The sequence below is a fragment of the Aphelocoma coerulescens genome, chromosome 9, assembly GCF_041296385.1.
Source record: "Aphelocoma coerulescens isolate FSJ_1873_10779 chromosome 9, UR_Acoe_1.0, whole genome shotgun sequence".
NCBI lineage: Eukaryota > Metazoa > Chordata > Aves > Passeriformes > Corvidae > Aphelocoma > Aphelocoma coerulescens.
The window spans coordinates 19,678,430-19,692,084 of record NC_091023.1 but is presented as its reverse complement, the minus strand read 5'-3'; the positions used below and the strand labels follow the sequence as shown (position 1 = coordinate 19,692,084).

At 43.0% G+C, this 13,655-nt stretch overlaps 1 protein-coding gene across 1 annotated transcript; it reads left to right on the top strand.

The window, feature by feature from the left end:
• Positions 1-3,875: 3,875 nt before the first annotated feature.
• Positions 3,876-13,642, top strand: TTC14 (tetratricopeptide repeat domain 14). Its single transcript, XM_069024287.1, has 12 exons — positions 3,876-4,061; positions 4,140-4,261; positions 4,491-4,690; positions 5,056-5,140; positions 5,229-5,358; positions 5,957-6,109; positions 7,426-7,497; positions 8,533-8,652; positions 8,735-8,857; positions 9,576-9,693; positions 11,641-11,750; positions 12,192-13,642. Exons 1-12 carry the CDS (start codon positions 3,904-3,906, stop codon positions 13,162-13,164), a joined length of 2,364 nt encoding a protein of 787 aa, XP_068880388.1. The 5' UTR covers positions 3,876-3,903; the 3' UTR covers positions 13,165-13,642.
• The last annotated feature ends 13 nt before the right edge of the window (positions 13,643-13,655 follow it).

The window sequence follows — 13,655 nt, the reverse complement described above, 5'->3', positions numbered from 1 at the left end:
TTCACACTTCCTCCATCATATTTGGTGATTATACCTGCAGACATTGTGTTTTCCTCACATTAGGGCTATTAACTGGCTAGCAGTTATTCTGTGCTGAAGGTCCCTTCATCAGTCTTGAGCTAAAATAATATCTTGGATATTGGACAGTCTCTTTGCTGCTGCATAAATTAGCAAGTCTAGGCAGCAGGACTGCTTTTGGCAGAATTTTCCATAAATCTAACACAGCTGGAAGTACAACTCTTCATATTCATTCTCATTACTACTATTAGCTTCCTCATTCTTAGCCCAAAGGACATATTTAGTTGAATATTTCACTCCGGTTTGCAACAGGCTAAAATTTTTCTTCAAATGTGCCCAAAATTTACAGAGAATAATAATCTGACATGTATGATCTTGGAGAATCTAATCTTTTTATCAGTGATAAAATGTGGCTCTGAGCACAAAATCCTTTCCTGCATGAGATTTTCTTGTAAGCTTCACCAGTGATATTGGACACTTGGAAACATTTGAGAAGCAGCTTGACCTTGTTGCATTCAAGCTGTGCTCACTGGATTTGAATGAAAATCTGCTTAGTATTTCATTTACCCACTTTGAAGTTCTACCATGCCTATCAGTGTTTGGGTTGTTCAGGGGCAATAGCACTGCGAGTTTGACTCTGAGTTCAAAGCCGACATGGTGTAAATTCATCATCTTTTTATTGTGGGAGTTAAAAGCTGAATGATGGATTTTGTGAGCTGCACAAAATCTTAGGAGTTTTATGATGCACTGAACTGTCAGAAGATCTACATCGAGCGTGCTCAGACAAGTCTGGTTTCAAAGTATCTGGAGTGTTTCTCCTCCAGCAGGGTGAGATGTTGACTTGTATCGCTTTCTCCGGCAGAATCAGGACACTCCTGCCCACCCTTTTCTTTTACTTAGCAGATGGGATCAGCACTACTCATCCAGACATCCTAAATCAACGGAACAGAGGATTAACAGCGTGTGGAGCATGCCCCCTCCTCAGACCTGGCATCTCCTGAGCAGTATATATAGCCCTGGATTTATTCCATATTCTTCCATTTATCATTATTCCTGCCTGAACTGTGGCAGCTGCTTTACCATTTTATCAAAAGCATTTCCTATTGGGTAACTGAAATAAAGCAAGCAAAGAATGAAAAGAAAAGCAGAAAACTCCCACCACTGAAAAGAGGCTGAGGTATTTTAAAGTCACACTGAATATCCAGGAAGTAACCTGGGAGAGAAAAGGATGCAAAAGCTTGTTTGTGCCCTGGGTGAGGTGGAACAATGTACAATATGTCACAGTCTTACATTGCTTCTTAGTTCATTACTATAACCTGAAAAATAGGAACAAAAATTACAAGTTCATGCTTACATACTCTGCTCTGGTAAAGCTATTTCTGAGGATGGAATTCTTTGGGGTAACTTAGTTTGCTTCAGATAATTTCAGAATGTGTTGGGCCCGGTTTAAGAATGGATCACTTTATATATGAAGTTAGCGCTGATGTTCAGGGACAAGTAATCTACCTTCTGTGTATTAATGTGTTATAAATTACTGAATTTCCTAAAATGCAATTGATTCTGTACAAAGAAGAAAATGTCTATAAGAAGAATCTGTTGCCATAGGTGTTTCTGCTTTGACAGTGATTTTTGCTGGTGTTTTCAGTCCAGAAGTTGTAACATAGGAAGTTGTAACACACTGAGTCTTTATTCATAATGTCTAATTTCTTGTACACTGTGTGGGTGTATCTGCACATGAGACTGGAGAAATGCTTACTCAAGCAGAGTTTATGCTTCAAACTATTTTTTTTATTAATTTTTTTTTTATTGCTAGCTCTTGCATTTGCTAAGCAACACCAATTAACTCTTACTCAAAATACCATTCCCTCAAATAAAACTGCCTCTGTATGCAGTTGTGCCACACAGCTTGGGACACTGCACTTGCCACACGATTCACCCAGGAAAGGCTCCTGTCTGCACTGGATCTGTGCAGGTGCATTAACCTTCCCATGTCAACCTGTGTCTAATTAGTCTTAATGTCTAGAAATTTCCATCTGGTGTTAACAGTGTTTTCCCACCGGTAACCAGCAATCTAAGAGCACACCTGGTCTCATACAGATGAGCCAGACTTTCAATCAAAATCCTGGCAGCTGTTTGGTACATAGTAAGTGTTGTGCCTCCTTTATTTTCTTTTGTATTAAAACAGGGGGACATGAAATGAAACTGAAATATAAATTTGCCCTTCCAGTGTCTTCCCCAAGTCTGCTAAACCAGTGATATCCCTACTGGCTTTGAACTGAGCTTCTGAGAACAGAGTCTTTGATATGATCCTTGCCCTCTCAGTCACGCTGCTTCCTAGAGGAGTCCATGTCCCTGATCTGCTGACAGCCAGATTGCTATTTTTTCTTCAGCATGTTACTGAGGGGAGAAGTGACATTATGCTGTTTGCAGTGGGTTTTCTCCCCCACCCACCTTTTAAAATTAATTATTAAATTCGATGCCAGGGACAAATTATTCTTGGGAGCTGAAAAACTGTGATCTTTCTAATAGGCTTGGATTATTTCCAGCTGGTTTTAAGCACCTTTCTCCATTAGCTGGAGAGGTGATTAGCATGAAGAGCCTCCTGAATGAAGTGTGTTTTTAGCATCTAAAGTTAGCTCTGGGGAGCAGGGTGGCCGAGCCCGGCGCCAGGCCTGTAGCAGCAGCTTGGCTGTGGCCTCAGCCCATCGCCTTCTCGCGAGGGAATCGCCTGTATTCCCTGTTTCAGTAAGGCCAGGACATCTCTGCCCGCACACTGTGTCACACTGTGTCACCTGTGGGAAGTGCCGAGGGGAGCCTATCCTAGGGACAAGGAATCGGGATTAGGAACGCTGCGGAGCTGAGCCCCAGCCCCGCACCGCTCTGCTGGCTCACGCATTCTCCTTTATTCACAGAATCACGGAACCAACTGGGTTGGAAAAGATTTCTGAGATTATCGAGTCCAAGCCGTGACCAACACCACCTTGTCAATTAGAGCATGGAACCAAGCGGCACATCCAATCTTTCGGTAAACACCTCCAGGAACGGCGGCTCCACCACCTCCCTGGACAGCCCATTCCAATGTCTAATCACCCTTTCTCTGAAGAAATTCTTCCAAATGTGCAACCTAAACCTCCCGCAGAGCAGCTCGAGGCCGTCTCCTCTGGTCCTGTCGCTGGCTCCCTGGGAGCAGAGCCTGACCCCACCCGGCTGCACTCTCCTGTCAGGGAGCTGCAGAGAGCGATAAGGTTCCCCCTGAGCCTCGTTTTCCCCAGGCTGAGCCCCCCAGCTCCCTCAGCCGCTCCTCACTGGACTTGCGTCCAGCCCCCTCCCCAGCTCCGTTGCCCTTCTTTGCACTCGACTGCCGTAACTCGGTGCCGACACAGCAGCGCTGGCCGAGCCCCGACCGAGAGCCGCCCGTGCTGTTCTAGGGTCACTCCCTTGGAAGCGGACAAGCTCCAGGCAGCGCCCGGAGAACGCGGCGGCGCCGCGGCTGCGCCTCCTCGAGCGAGCCCGGCTGAGGCGGCGCTACCGGGCCCGTGACACCGCCGGTTCGGCCCCCGCGCTGTGCGCTCCGGGCTGGGGCCTGCGGGGACGCAGCGCCCTCTCCCGGCAGCACTGCCGCGGGCACGGGCCGCCGCTGCCGAGCCGGTCAGGATTCCCGCGGGGAAAATCTGTGTAATTTGCGCTGTGTGTCTTAATTACGCTCTCTTTAATTAGTCTCTGCTTATCAACTAGAGACGGGCCCGCGAATAGGGCGGGCAGCGCCGCCGTCGCTCAGCGCAGTCCTCCCGCCCGCCGGGGGCGCTGCGGCCGCCGGGTCCCGCCCTGTGCCGTTGCCCGAGCGGCGGTTCCCGTTCCGGGCGAGGCGGCGGCGTTGGCGCTGGGATGGATCGGGAGCTGCTCCGACAGGCGCTGAGCCACCACGGCCCCGCGCTGCTGTCGCTGCTCCGCGCCGAGCAGCACGACAACCCCGACTTCCGCGGGCTGCTGCCGCCGCCCGGGGCCGCCCCGGAGCCGCCCCGCGGGGCCCCGCCGGCCGCCTGGTGAGGGGCGCCGGGGCAGCGGCCGGGCGGGCCGTGAGGGGCCGCGGGGCGCGACTCACCGCGTTCTCCTTCCCCCAGGAAAGAGAGGGCGAGCATCGACACCGAGATAAAGCGCTTCATCGCCAAGAAGGCGGATCTGCTGTTCGCGCACTCGTGGAAACCCAACGGGCCGATCGAGGACACGATCGAGGAGAATGAGGGTGTGTGAGGTGGGGGGGGGGGGGGGGTCACTCTGTAAGGGCAGCACTTGACTTAGCGGTACCTTTAAAAACAGGCTTAAATTTTTTCCTGTTGATTCTTATAGGTTTTGTGTAGTCTTCCTGTTAGCACAAAAAAAATTATCATATTTTCGCGTGTTTTGTTGTCAAATATTTTGTGATCTCAGGATGTCGCTTGGACCTTTTGTAACTGGCTGTGCCCTTGTTGCAGAGTGTTACGCTGTCATGCCACCCCTGGAGAGGTTCATGGAGGTGCCCAGGGAGGAGAGGAGAGAGTTGTTCTTCCGTGACATCGAGCGTGGCGATATCGTGATTGGGAGGATTACCTCTATCCGTGAATTTGGCTTTTTCATGGTGTTGATTTGTCTGGGAAGTGGTGTCATACGGGAAATTGCAGATTTGGAAATCACTGTAAGAGACAGTTTTTGGTCAATACTTCATTTTTGATGTGTATTAGTTGCCTCTTGCATCTCTTAACAGAGTGGAATGTGTAAAGGTGAAACAGCTTTGGGATAATGAGTAGAATCTGACTTTGTGGGCAGCTTGTGATAGTTTGCTCAGCTAGTGAACACATCTTGCTATGACTCACACTATTGGGTTGAAAAGTTCATAATTTGTGGTTGCATGAATTTTTACTTGAACCAAGCCATATTTTAAGAATCACAGTTCTGATGTGTATTAAGCTTAAAATAATATTTTCTGGCTTGATCTTGGGGAGCAAGAAAACCCCAGCCTTTTGGCTTCACTTGTAATATTCCTGCTCTGTTCTGTTGCAGGCCCTGTGTCCTGTGAGGGATGTGCCTCCTCAAAGCAACCATGGAGATCCTCTGTCTTACTATCAAACTGGAGACCTTATTCGAGGTGAGTAGCTGCAGAAGTTATCAGGAATTGGTTGTTTAGGGTTTGAGCCCTTTCTGAAATTTTATCCTATCCTTTATTATTTCTGCAGCTGCGCTCAAGGACGTCGACCGTTACCACGAGAAGCTTGCAGTGTCGCTTTACAGCTCGGCTCTTCCACCCAAACTTTCCAGCACAAAACTGGGCGTGATCACTTCTGATGACTTCCCACTGCATTATAAGTAAGGAAGTGCTGTTTGGCTACACTTGCTGGGTGCAGTCAGGGTGTCTGAAGAGCATCTGTGACAGGCTGGCTGTCCCTTAAACTCCTCAGTGGGGTTTCTGATTTAATGGGATGATCACATCCTCCTTGTTCTTCCTTTCTTTAGCATTCTTGTGTCTGGATATGTAGGTGTGGTTGGCTTTTTAGCTTCTTTCCAAAACTATAAGGAAAGGAAAAGGCAGAGTGAGATACCTGTTGCTTTTGGACTGTGTTAATAAACAAATTTAAAAAACCCAAAACCTTGGGAGACTGGAATAGGAATTCTTAACATTTTAAAATTCCCCTTAGAAGATGGGGACACAGCTATCTCTGTAATATTTGTAATGTTTTTGTATGTCCTGGAGATACCAAGGTGGGTGCCCACATAGGTTTCAGAAGCTCATTTGGGGTAAAGGACGTAAGGGTAGGTAAATAGCAGGAAAATACGTGCCTGTAGAAGAGAACAGTTTGTGAGCAGTAATACAGATACTGTATAGGCATTTTTGTTCTAAACATATGCATGGAAATAGGGTATGGAGCCTGAGGTCTCATTTGTGTACATTGGTGCTGTTTTTAAGGCGAAGCCTGGAAGTTGCCAACACAGGAGAGACATTTGAAGAGGTTTTGCATCGTTCGCCAGGATTCGCTAATCCATCATTAGTTGAATATTTAGCAGAAAAACTGGGACTAAGTGAGTCAAATCCACCGTCTTTGCTGAGAAGTCTTCAAATGTAAGTGATTTTTACATTGTGCCTCTCCTGTAGCTCTGTGGAGATTATTCTAATCCATTGAAATAGACTTCTGAGTGGGAATCCTAGACCACTTAAACCTTTTACGTTTTGACTTGCATGACTGCAGTGTACGTGTCCTTAAATATTTAAAAGCAAACTACTCTAGAGTAAGGAATTTGCATTTGAAATCCTATTGCTCTGAATAAGTGTTCTGGTTTGGCCAAATTTAGAAATATATCCTCTGAGAGAAGGCACAACCATCCCTCCCCCACCAGGTTCAGGAAAAATAAATTTTCCTCGAAGGAAAGTGAAGGAGATAAAACTATTTATTTACCAAACACACGGGAAAAGGAAAATAATGCTAAATAATAAAATCTCTCGCTGTGGAAAAAAAACCTGGGAAAAGTGTTTGAGTCCTCCCTTTGGTCTCCTCGGAGCTGGGGCTTGGCCCAGGGCCAGGCCCTCTGTGCCCGGTGGAAGGTCCTCCCCATGTGCTCTGATGTTGAAGCAGTCCAGTAGAAAAGGGAGAAAATCTGAAATTCCAGGGAAGGAAAAGGAAAGTTCAACTCTCAGTCTCTCTCCGGAGAAAAAGAAGCTGAACTGGCCAAAAGCTGACTGGAAAGCAGCAAGCCAGGTGCCCCCTCCCTCCCCTGCCACAGCTGGGAAAAAAAAAGTTGCTATCTCTGTGTGACCTTGAACAAGCTGCAAACTGCTTTGAAAAACTTTTGCTCAGTGTTTTCCTTCCCCCTCTCAGGCTCAGTTTAGAGGCATAGAAAGGCACAAAGTTAATTTCTGGGCATAGGGCAGCGACATGGGATACACATCATAAAGCCACCCCAAGACAATAAGCAACACACCTTAACCAAATGCAACGTTTGATATCAGATACTTAAGGAATGTACTGTGTAGCTTGTCAGCTTCGGTGGATTGAAATGCAGGATGTTTAGGTTTTAATGTCTTCTGACAGATGTTTATTCACAATGTTTATTTTAGTAATAGGTTTGACCCCTTTTGTAAAATGGAGTCAAATACATGCAATGATGTTATGGGCCCTACTTATATTAAGCCCAAAACAGGTGTGGACTTTGTAGTTTTTGCTAAATCTACTGCAGTTGTTCTGGTTCAGTTCAACACTTCTAGAATGGTTTGGGAAAAACTGGTTTCAGAAATATGAAAGAACAGACCTGACTGAAGGAGAGCAGTACGGCATGTACAAATAATATTTCAGCTTATTTCAATTGCACTTCAATACTGTCAGCTTAACTTTGTAGACTCAGCCAGCCAGCTTGATGTTTTTATTTGTTTATTCCTTAAAGTAAAAATTTCAGTGAAGAAGATTTTGCCCCTGCCTTGAGGAAAAAGCAGTCTGCATCTTGGGCCTTGAAATGGTATGTGATATTTCTTGTCACAGCTTATTCCTAGGTTGGATAGGGTTACAGGTTTTATTTCTTCAAAGTAAACACCCATTGAAACAGTTTTTCCACTGCATGTGTAGCGATGTAACCAGGATCTTACTGAAAGTAAACCTATCTGCCAAGTGGGGAATGTGACAGACAAAGTCCTGAGATCCAGTTCCAAAATGTGTGTCAGGTTTAAGGGACAAGTTCTTAGAATATTTATAATATCCTGACCCATTCTAGAGTTGAGGGCAAGGTTTGTGATAACACCAAGTACACAATTTTCTGTTTTATAATTGAGTGTTGAATGACCTCATACTCGTAAAGTCATTTAAGCCTCAAACTGTAGATGCAACAAGTGCACTTGCTGTCTTTTGGAAAGTTAAATGGAACGGCAGCCCTGGATATTTGCTGTTGCTTTTACACTATGCAGTGTATTTGCAACATTGATTAATTGCAGAAAAGGTTGCTTATAATGTTAAATTTTAATTTTTAAAAGAAGTCTATAATGAACTGTTCTGAAAATCAACTTACATCAATTCTCTTCTAGTAAGTTAATCTCTTGGAAAATGTGTGAGAAATGTTCAGGTAATATGAAATGTAAAACCTCAGGATGTTTGTATGAGATGAGCTGGTTTCAGTGTGCACCATCTGCCCATGTCACCTTGTGCCATTGCTCTAATGGGGATTTTTAGCTTTGGACATAATTAAGCCTGTTCAAGGTTAATGGTGGTAGGTCACTCATAAGTTTGTGCAGAAAACTGCTTAAACAATAATTCCATAAATGAAAAACAATGTAGTATAGTGGCACTGTCTGCAGAAATGCTCGCAAGTGCCTTAAGATTTTGGATTAAAGATAATACATTTTTGTGGAATTAGGTCACCTAATTGAAATGCCAGTGTAAAGTACACAATAACAAGGTCAGGTTTTATTACCTGTCCCTTGTTTGGAATCATAATTTGTGAGTAACAGAACAATCTGCATAGACTAACTGTACATATATTTTCTAAATATTTTTTCTCCAGTGTGAAGGCTGGGGTGGATTATTTTAAGGTTGGGCGCCACGTAGAAGCCATGAATGAGTACAACAAGGCTTTGGAAATTGATCCACAAAATGTTGAAGCTTTGGTAGCACGTGGAGCTCTGTAAGTCTGCTTGTTTCATTGTTTATTCCACTTTGTGAAAAAGAAACATGACTGTTTCACGTGCAACTTTTTGTTGTTCTAGATATGCAACAAAAGGAAGTCTGAACAAAGCCATAGGGGATTTTGAAATTGCTTTAGAAAATTGTCCTACCCACAGAAATGCAAGGAAATACCTGTGTCAGACCCTTGTGGAAAGAGGCGGGCAGTAAGTGTTGGGGTTGTGGGTTTGGTTGGCTGTTAACAAGTTTTCTCATAGTATTTTTTTAAATACCATTCTAGTGAGGACACAGAATGGCATCTTTCCTTCCTGGCTATGTGTTTAAAGAAAAAAAAGAAGTCCTTGGAAATATCCCTCCTGGTGTAATTGGTTTTACACTTTGTCCTCTGTCCCAGTTAAAAGCCTAGCCAAATATTTGAGATTTAATCCTCAATATCCTTTTTAGTCCTTGATACCCTTTCACTGATAGGATACCAGGCTTGCATAAAGTCCTGTGAATTGTTTGAATATATTCCAAAAAGTTGAGGATTGTTTGTTTGTTTTTTTAAAAACGTTTTGTAACAAAATGATGTTCCATTACTCTGCTGAAATATTGATGAACCACTCTAATGCAAAATTTTAATTTTGAGTATTTAGGGAATAGGTTTCTTTTATGCCCTGTGTTAAGAAGAGAGAGTATTTTTGAAACTGGAATTGACATTTCAAAGAATAGAGTTACAGGTCAGGATTAGGAGAGGATAAGGTCAGAAATACTGTTTTGTGTTGTTAGTGAGGTGAGCTTAGATGATAGAGGGGGTCTCAGAGGGGTGCAGTGGTGGTGTCACAGTGCTGAGAAGAAATACTTGCAAATAAGACAGCCCTAAAATAAGAAAAAACTGTCAAAATCTGTGTCCTAACTGTATATGAATTATCACTTGAATTTTAGGTTGGAAGAGGAAGAGAAACTGCTAAATGCTGAAAGTTATTACAAAAAAGCCTTAAGCTTGGATGAGACTTTTCAGGAAGCAGAAGAGGCCTTAACAAAACTCCATAAGCACATGCAGGTGATTCTTTACTTTCTTTTCATATGGTGCTCTCAGTGACAATAAGTGAACAGCAAAAGTCATATTAAATCCTTTGAACAGGAAGGGGTTAAATTGATGGTTTGTCTTATTCTCTGCTTCCCTACTCCACAGTAAATCTTTTCTAGTGAGCATTATGGCTGTACCTACCAGAAGAAAGGTACCTCTTGGTGACTCCACTGTTTTGGGATAGTAAAGAAATGCCAGACAGTGGAGACAGGGAAAGAGAAAAGCAGGATAAGAATATCCCATCACACAGTGTTATTAATGAGGTTAACGTAAAACATTCTGTGAGTACAAATGTTCAAAGTGTAAAACACTTCCACAAGCCAAATAAACACTGTTACCATAGTCTGGCCAGACCCTTGGTCCTTGGGGTAATTACAGAAAGAGAGAGTAATGCCAGGCAAAGCTGAGGCACGGGAGCTCAGATGAGAGGGAAATTGAAAGGTAATTTGAAGGAAAACAGCAGGAGGTGGAGGGTGGGTGGGCAGACAGTTTGAATATCTCAGCTTTCTCCTCTGCTGTCTGGTGGTTTTTTTCTCTCTTCCCTTGCACGCAGCATGTTTCCCAGGTGAGCCTGCTGGGTCTCTGTCCTAATCTGAGTTGTCATCTTTTCCCCTTTATTTACCTCCTTTGCTTGTGTTGTCTTCCAGAGTGAGTCAGAGTAAAATAGAGCACTGAGGAACAGGCTTGTGTTGTTCTGTGCTTCTGCATGTGAAGATGTACACAGGCTGGGGTAGATGGCCTTAGTCAGCAGTTCTTCAGTTGGTGGAGCCATAATGCTGACAGGATGTGTGGAAACAAGGGGGAAGAGGAGATAGGACAATCTTCATAAAACTGAACTACACCAGAGATAAAGATGTGTATGTTATTTGAGCAGTACCTGCATTTGGCTGCTTTAGAAAGAGGTGTCAGTTAAAATGATGAAGAATTCTCAGCAAGTAGGAGATAAATGTTACTCTTTTGACATTCTCCTGCAGTCATTGATGCAGCAGATAAAGAACATGACAGCTGTTATTTGTTGCTATGCATGGCCTTGGCTGCAGTGAAGGGTTTCCTTTATTATAGCTGTTAAGACAGATGCTGACTTTTCAAAACTATAATCAGACTTTCTGCTCAATCTGGATAGAGCTGCTCTGTAAGGCTGTAAGTGGCAGAAGTCTGATCTCCTATGGACTTAAGTAGTTTAAGGATTATTTATCTGCTTAGATGCTCTCCTGCATTTACCTGTAACTTAGTACATAAGTCTGTCCCTGCTGTGTAGAATGGCTGAAACAACTCTGTGGTGTGTTTTCCTGTAATACTGATTATGTGTTTTTCTCCAATGCATTTTCCTCTGAACGGAACTGTTGTTGCTGTGCCTGCCGTCTGGTGCTGCTCATCACCACCAAACCCCTGGAACTTGATTTCTTACGTAAACTATGCATCAAACTGCTCTGTGAAATTGTTACAAAACGGTTTGTATTCAAACATGGCCAACTTGAATTCATCTTCAACTGGGTTCTGCCATGTTTTTCTTGTAAACTACAATAATGATGACACTTTCCGTCAAACTCTCCTCTGTGTTTCGGTTGTTTGGGGGTTTTTTTCCTTATTTTTCTACATGTTGGTAATATTGGGGATTTTTTGCATATTCTATCTACAACTTTTGGGCTCCATGCTTCCTGGTGTGCGGGATCATGGGTACCACTGCAATGACTGGTCAAATATATTTTTTAATGGAATGAAAACTGCAATATGGTCCTTAAATTTAAACCTGACTGTCACAATGGCCAATGCCAAATTCCTGAACAATATTCCTTTTTGGTCTGGGAATCCTGGTAAAACATTCCTGGTGTATACATTTGGATGGGGTTGAATGGGGGGAAAATACCTGTGTTAACATTACTAATGTAATCTTTTTTATGATGCTTGGGTTCAAAAAAGAAATCTTTGGAAATGAGGGAGAAACAAGCTGCCAAAGAAGAGAGACAGAAAGCAAAGAAAATAGAAACAAGCGCAGAAAAATTGCGTAAGCTCTTAAAAGAAGAAAAAAGGTAACTGTTCTATTCAGTGTTCTGGTTATGTGGCAATAAGTGCAGATGAGACTGTAAGCAATCCATCTCAACAAGCTGTAAGCTGGGGAGAACTTCTCCCTGGGTAAGCTGCTTTTCCTTCAGAATGATTTTGTGGACAGTGTCCTTTAGTGCATATAACCTTTAATGGAGCTGTGTGTGAAAGAGACATTGGTTAAGGAATACTTTGCAGTGTGACATATTTGCAAAGTGTAATGCCATGTGAAACTGGGAAAGATATCTTCTATTACAAAATGTTCAGTGGATTTAATCCTAATTTTTTGATCAAGAAATGACATTTGAAATGGTCAGGCTCAGTTTCTGTTCCCACGTTATAGTCCTAACTGGGGTGTGCAGATATGCTTTCTTTCAGTTTTTGCCTGACACTGAAGGTTATCTCACAGGTTAATTTTTTTTTTTTAGGTTGAAGAAGAAAAGGAAAGTATCTACATCCTCCTCCTCCTCCTCCTCTTCTTCATCCTCCTCTTCCTCCTCCTCCTCCTCATCATCATCAAGCGATTCATCATCAAATGTATCAGTTTCTTCTTCCTCCTCTTCCTCTGATCACAAGAAACGTAGGAAAAAGCGTCGGCATAGATCCGAGTCTGCTCGCAGCTCCAAAAAAAGCTCATCTAGAGCTTCTTCCCATTATAAAGATCAGAATAGGAAAGAGGAGTGGTATTCCCCTCCCGCTGATACCTCTGCTTCCTTTCTTAACCAAAGTTTTGAAGTGGAAAAGCTGCTGGAAAGGCAGGACAGCGTAGCGAGCCCAAAAATGGAGGTAAAAGAGAAAGACAGACCCTGTTCTTTTTCGAGGACTTCAGGGGATGATGAAGACACTTTTGGAGGTAGGTCTGAAGATTCAAGAGATTATTACAGTAGCTCCAGAAATCAGCCAAGTCATAGCAAATTTGAAAAATATGGTAAACCAGAGAGATTTTTCTCCAGTTGGAGGGGTTCTTCAGGTTCATATCATAAGTCAGATTATAAACCCAGGATGCATTATTACAGGAGATTTGAAAGGGATGGAGAGTGGAGAAGAGAGCAGTTTAAGAGACATGGCTCAGGACAAGACAGGTATTACATGTCCCCTGGGTCTGACTATTCTGGCAGGTCAGGGGGGAAGTACAGGTCATATTCTAGCAGCTGCTCACATGAAGGTGACAAAGGTTATGATAGTGACAGGCACCATAAAAATGAAAGTGAGTCTAAGAATAGAAAAAGAACTTATGAAGAGACTGATAAAACAAAGGAACCAGATGAAGAAATGTCTTTAAATGGTACAGAACAAGCAGAAAGTGGTGTTAAAAGAAACCTGCCTCAGAACTTAGTTAACATATTCAATCAGATAGCTGAGTTTGAGAGGGAAAAAGGAAGTAAGCAGAAGAAACAGTGAAGTACCTGAGAATACACTACTTGGATGAGTGTAGTTATGTGAACTTTTAACTTAGTATCAAGTGAGGAAATACACACAAAGAGTGAGAGAAAGGCAGAATTTTTTCTGTATTCAGAATGTGAAAGAATTCTAAAAGATCATGTGGTGGAAAGAGATGGAAGAATATCTTACATAAAATATCAGTTATTATTTAAGATACAAGTTTCCTGTGCTCTTAATTTGAGGTGTTCCTGTACAATATTCTGTCTGATGGGCTGAAATCCCGTGATACCTCTGGGTGTAGTTTAGCTGTGCTCACATCAAATATGCACTTTAACAACAGATGGGCTTGGTTTTTCTTGTCCCTGGGGTACAATTGACTGTTGATATTTTTCTATCAGACTTAACTTCCAGCTATAGAAAAGGGATAACTGAATGAAGTCATGTGCCATCAATGTATATAGCCCATTTGGTCATTAAATTTTCTTAATTTTTCTTATTTTTTTGTGTCT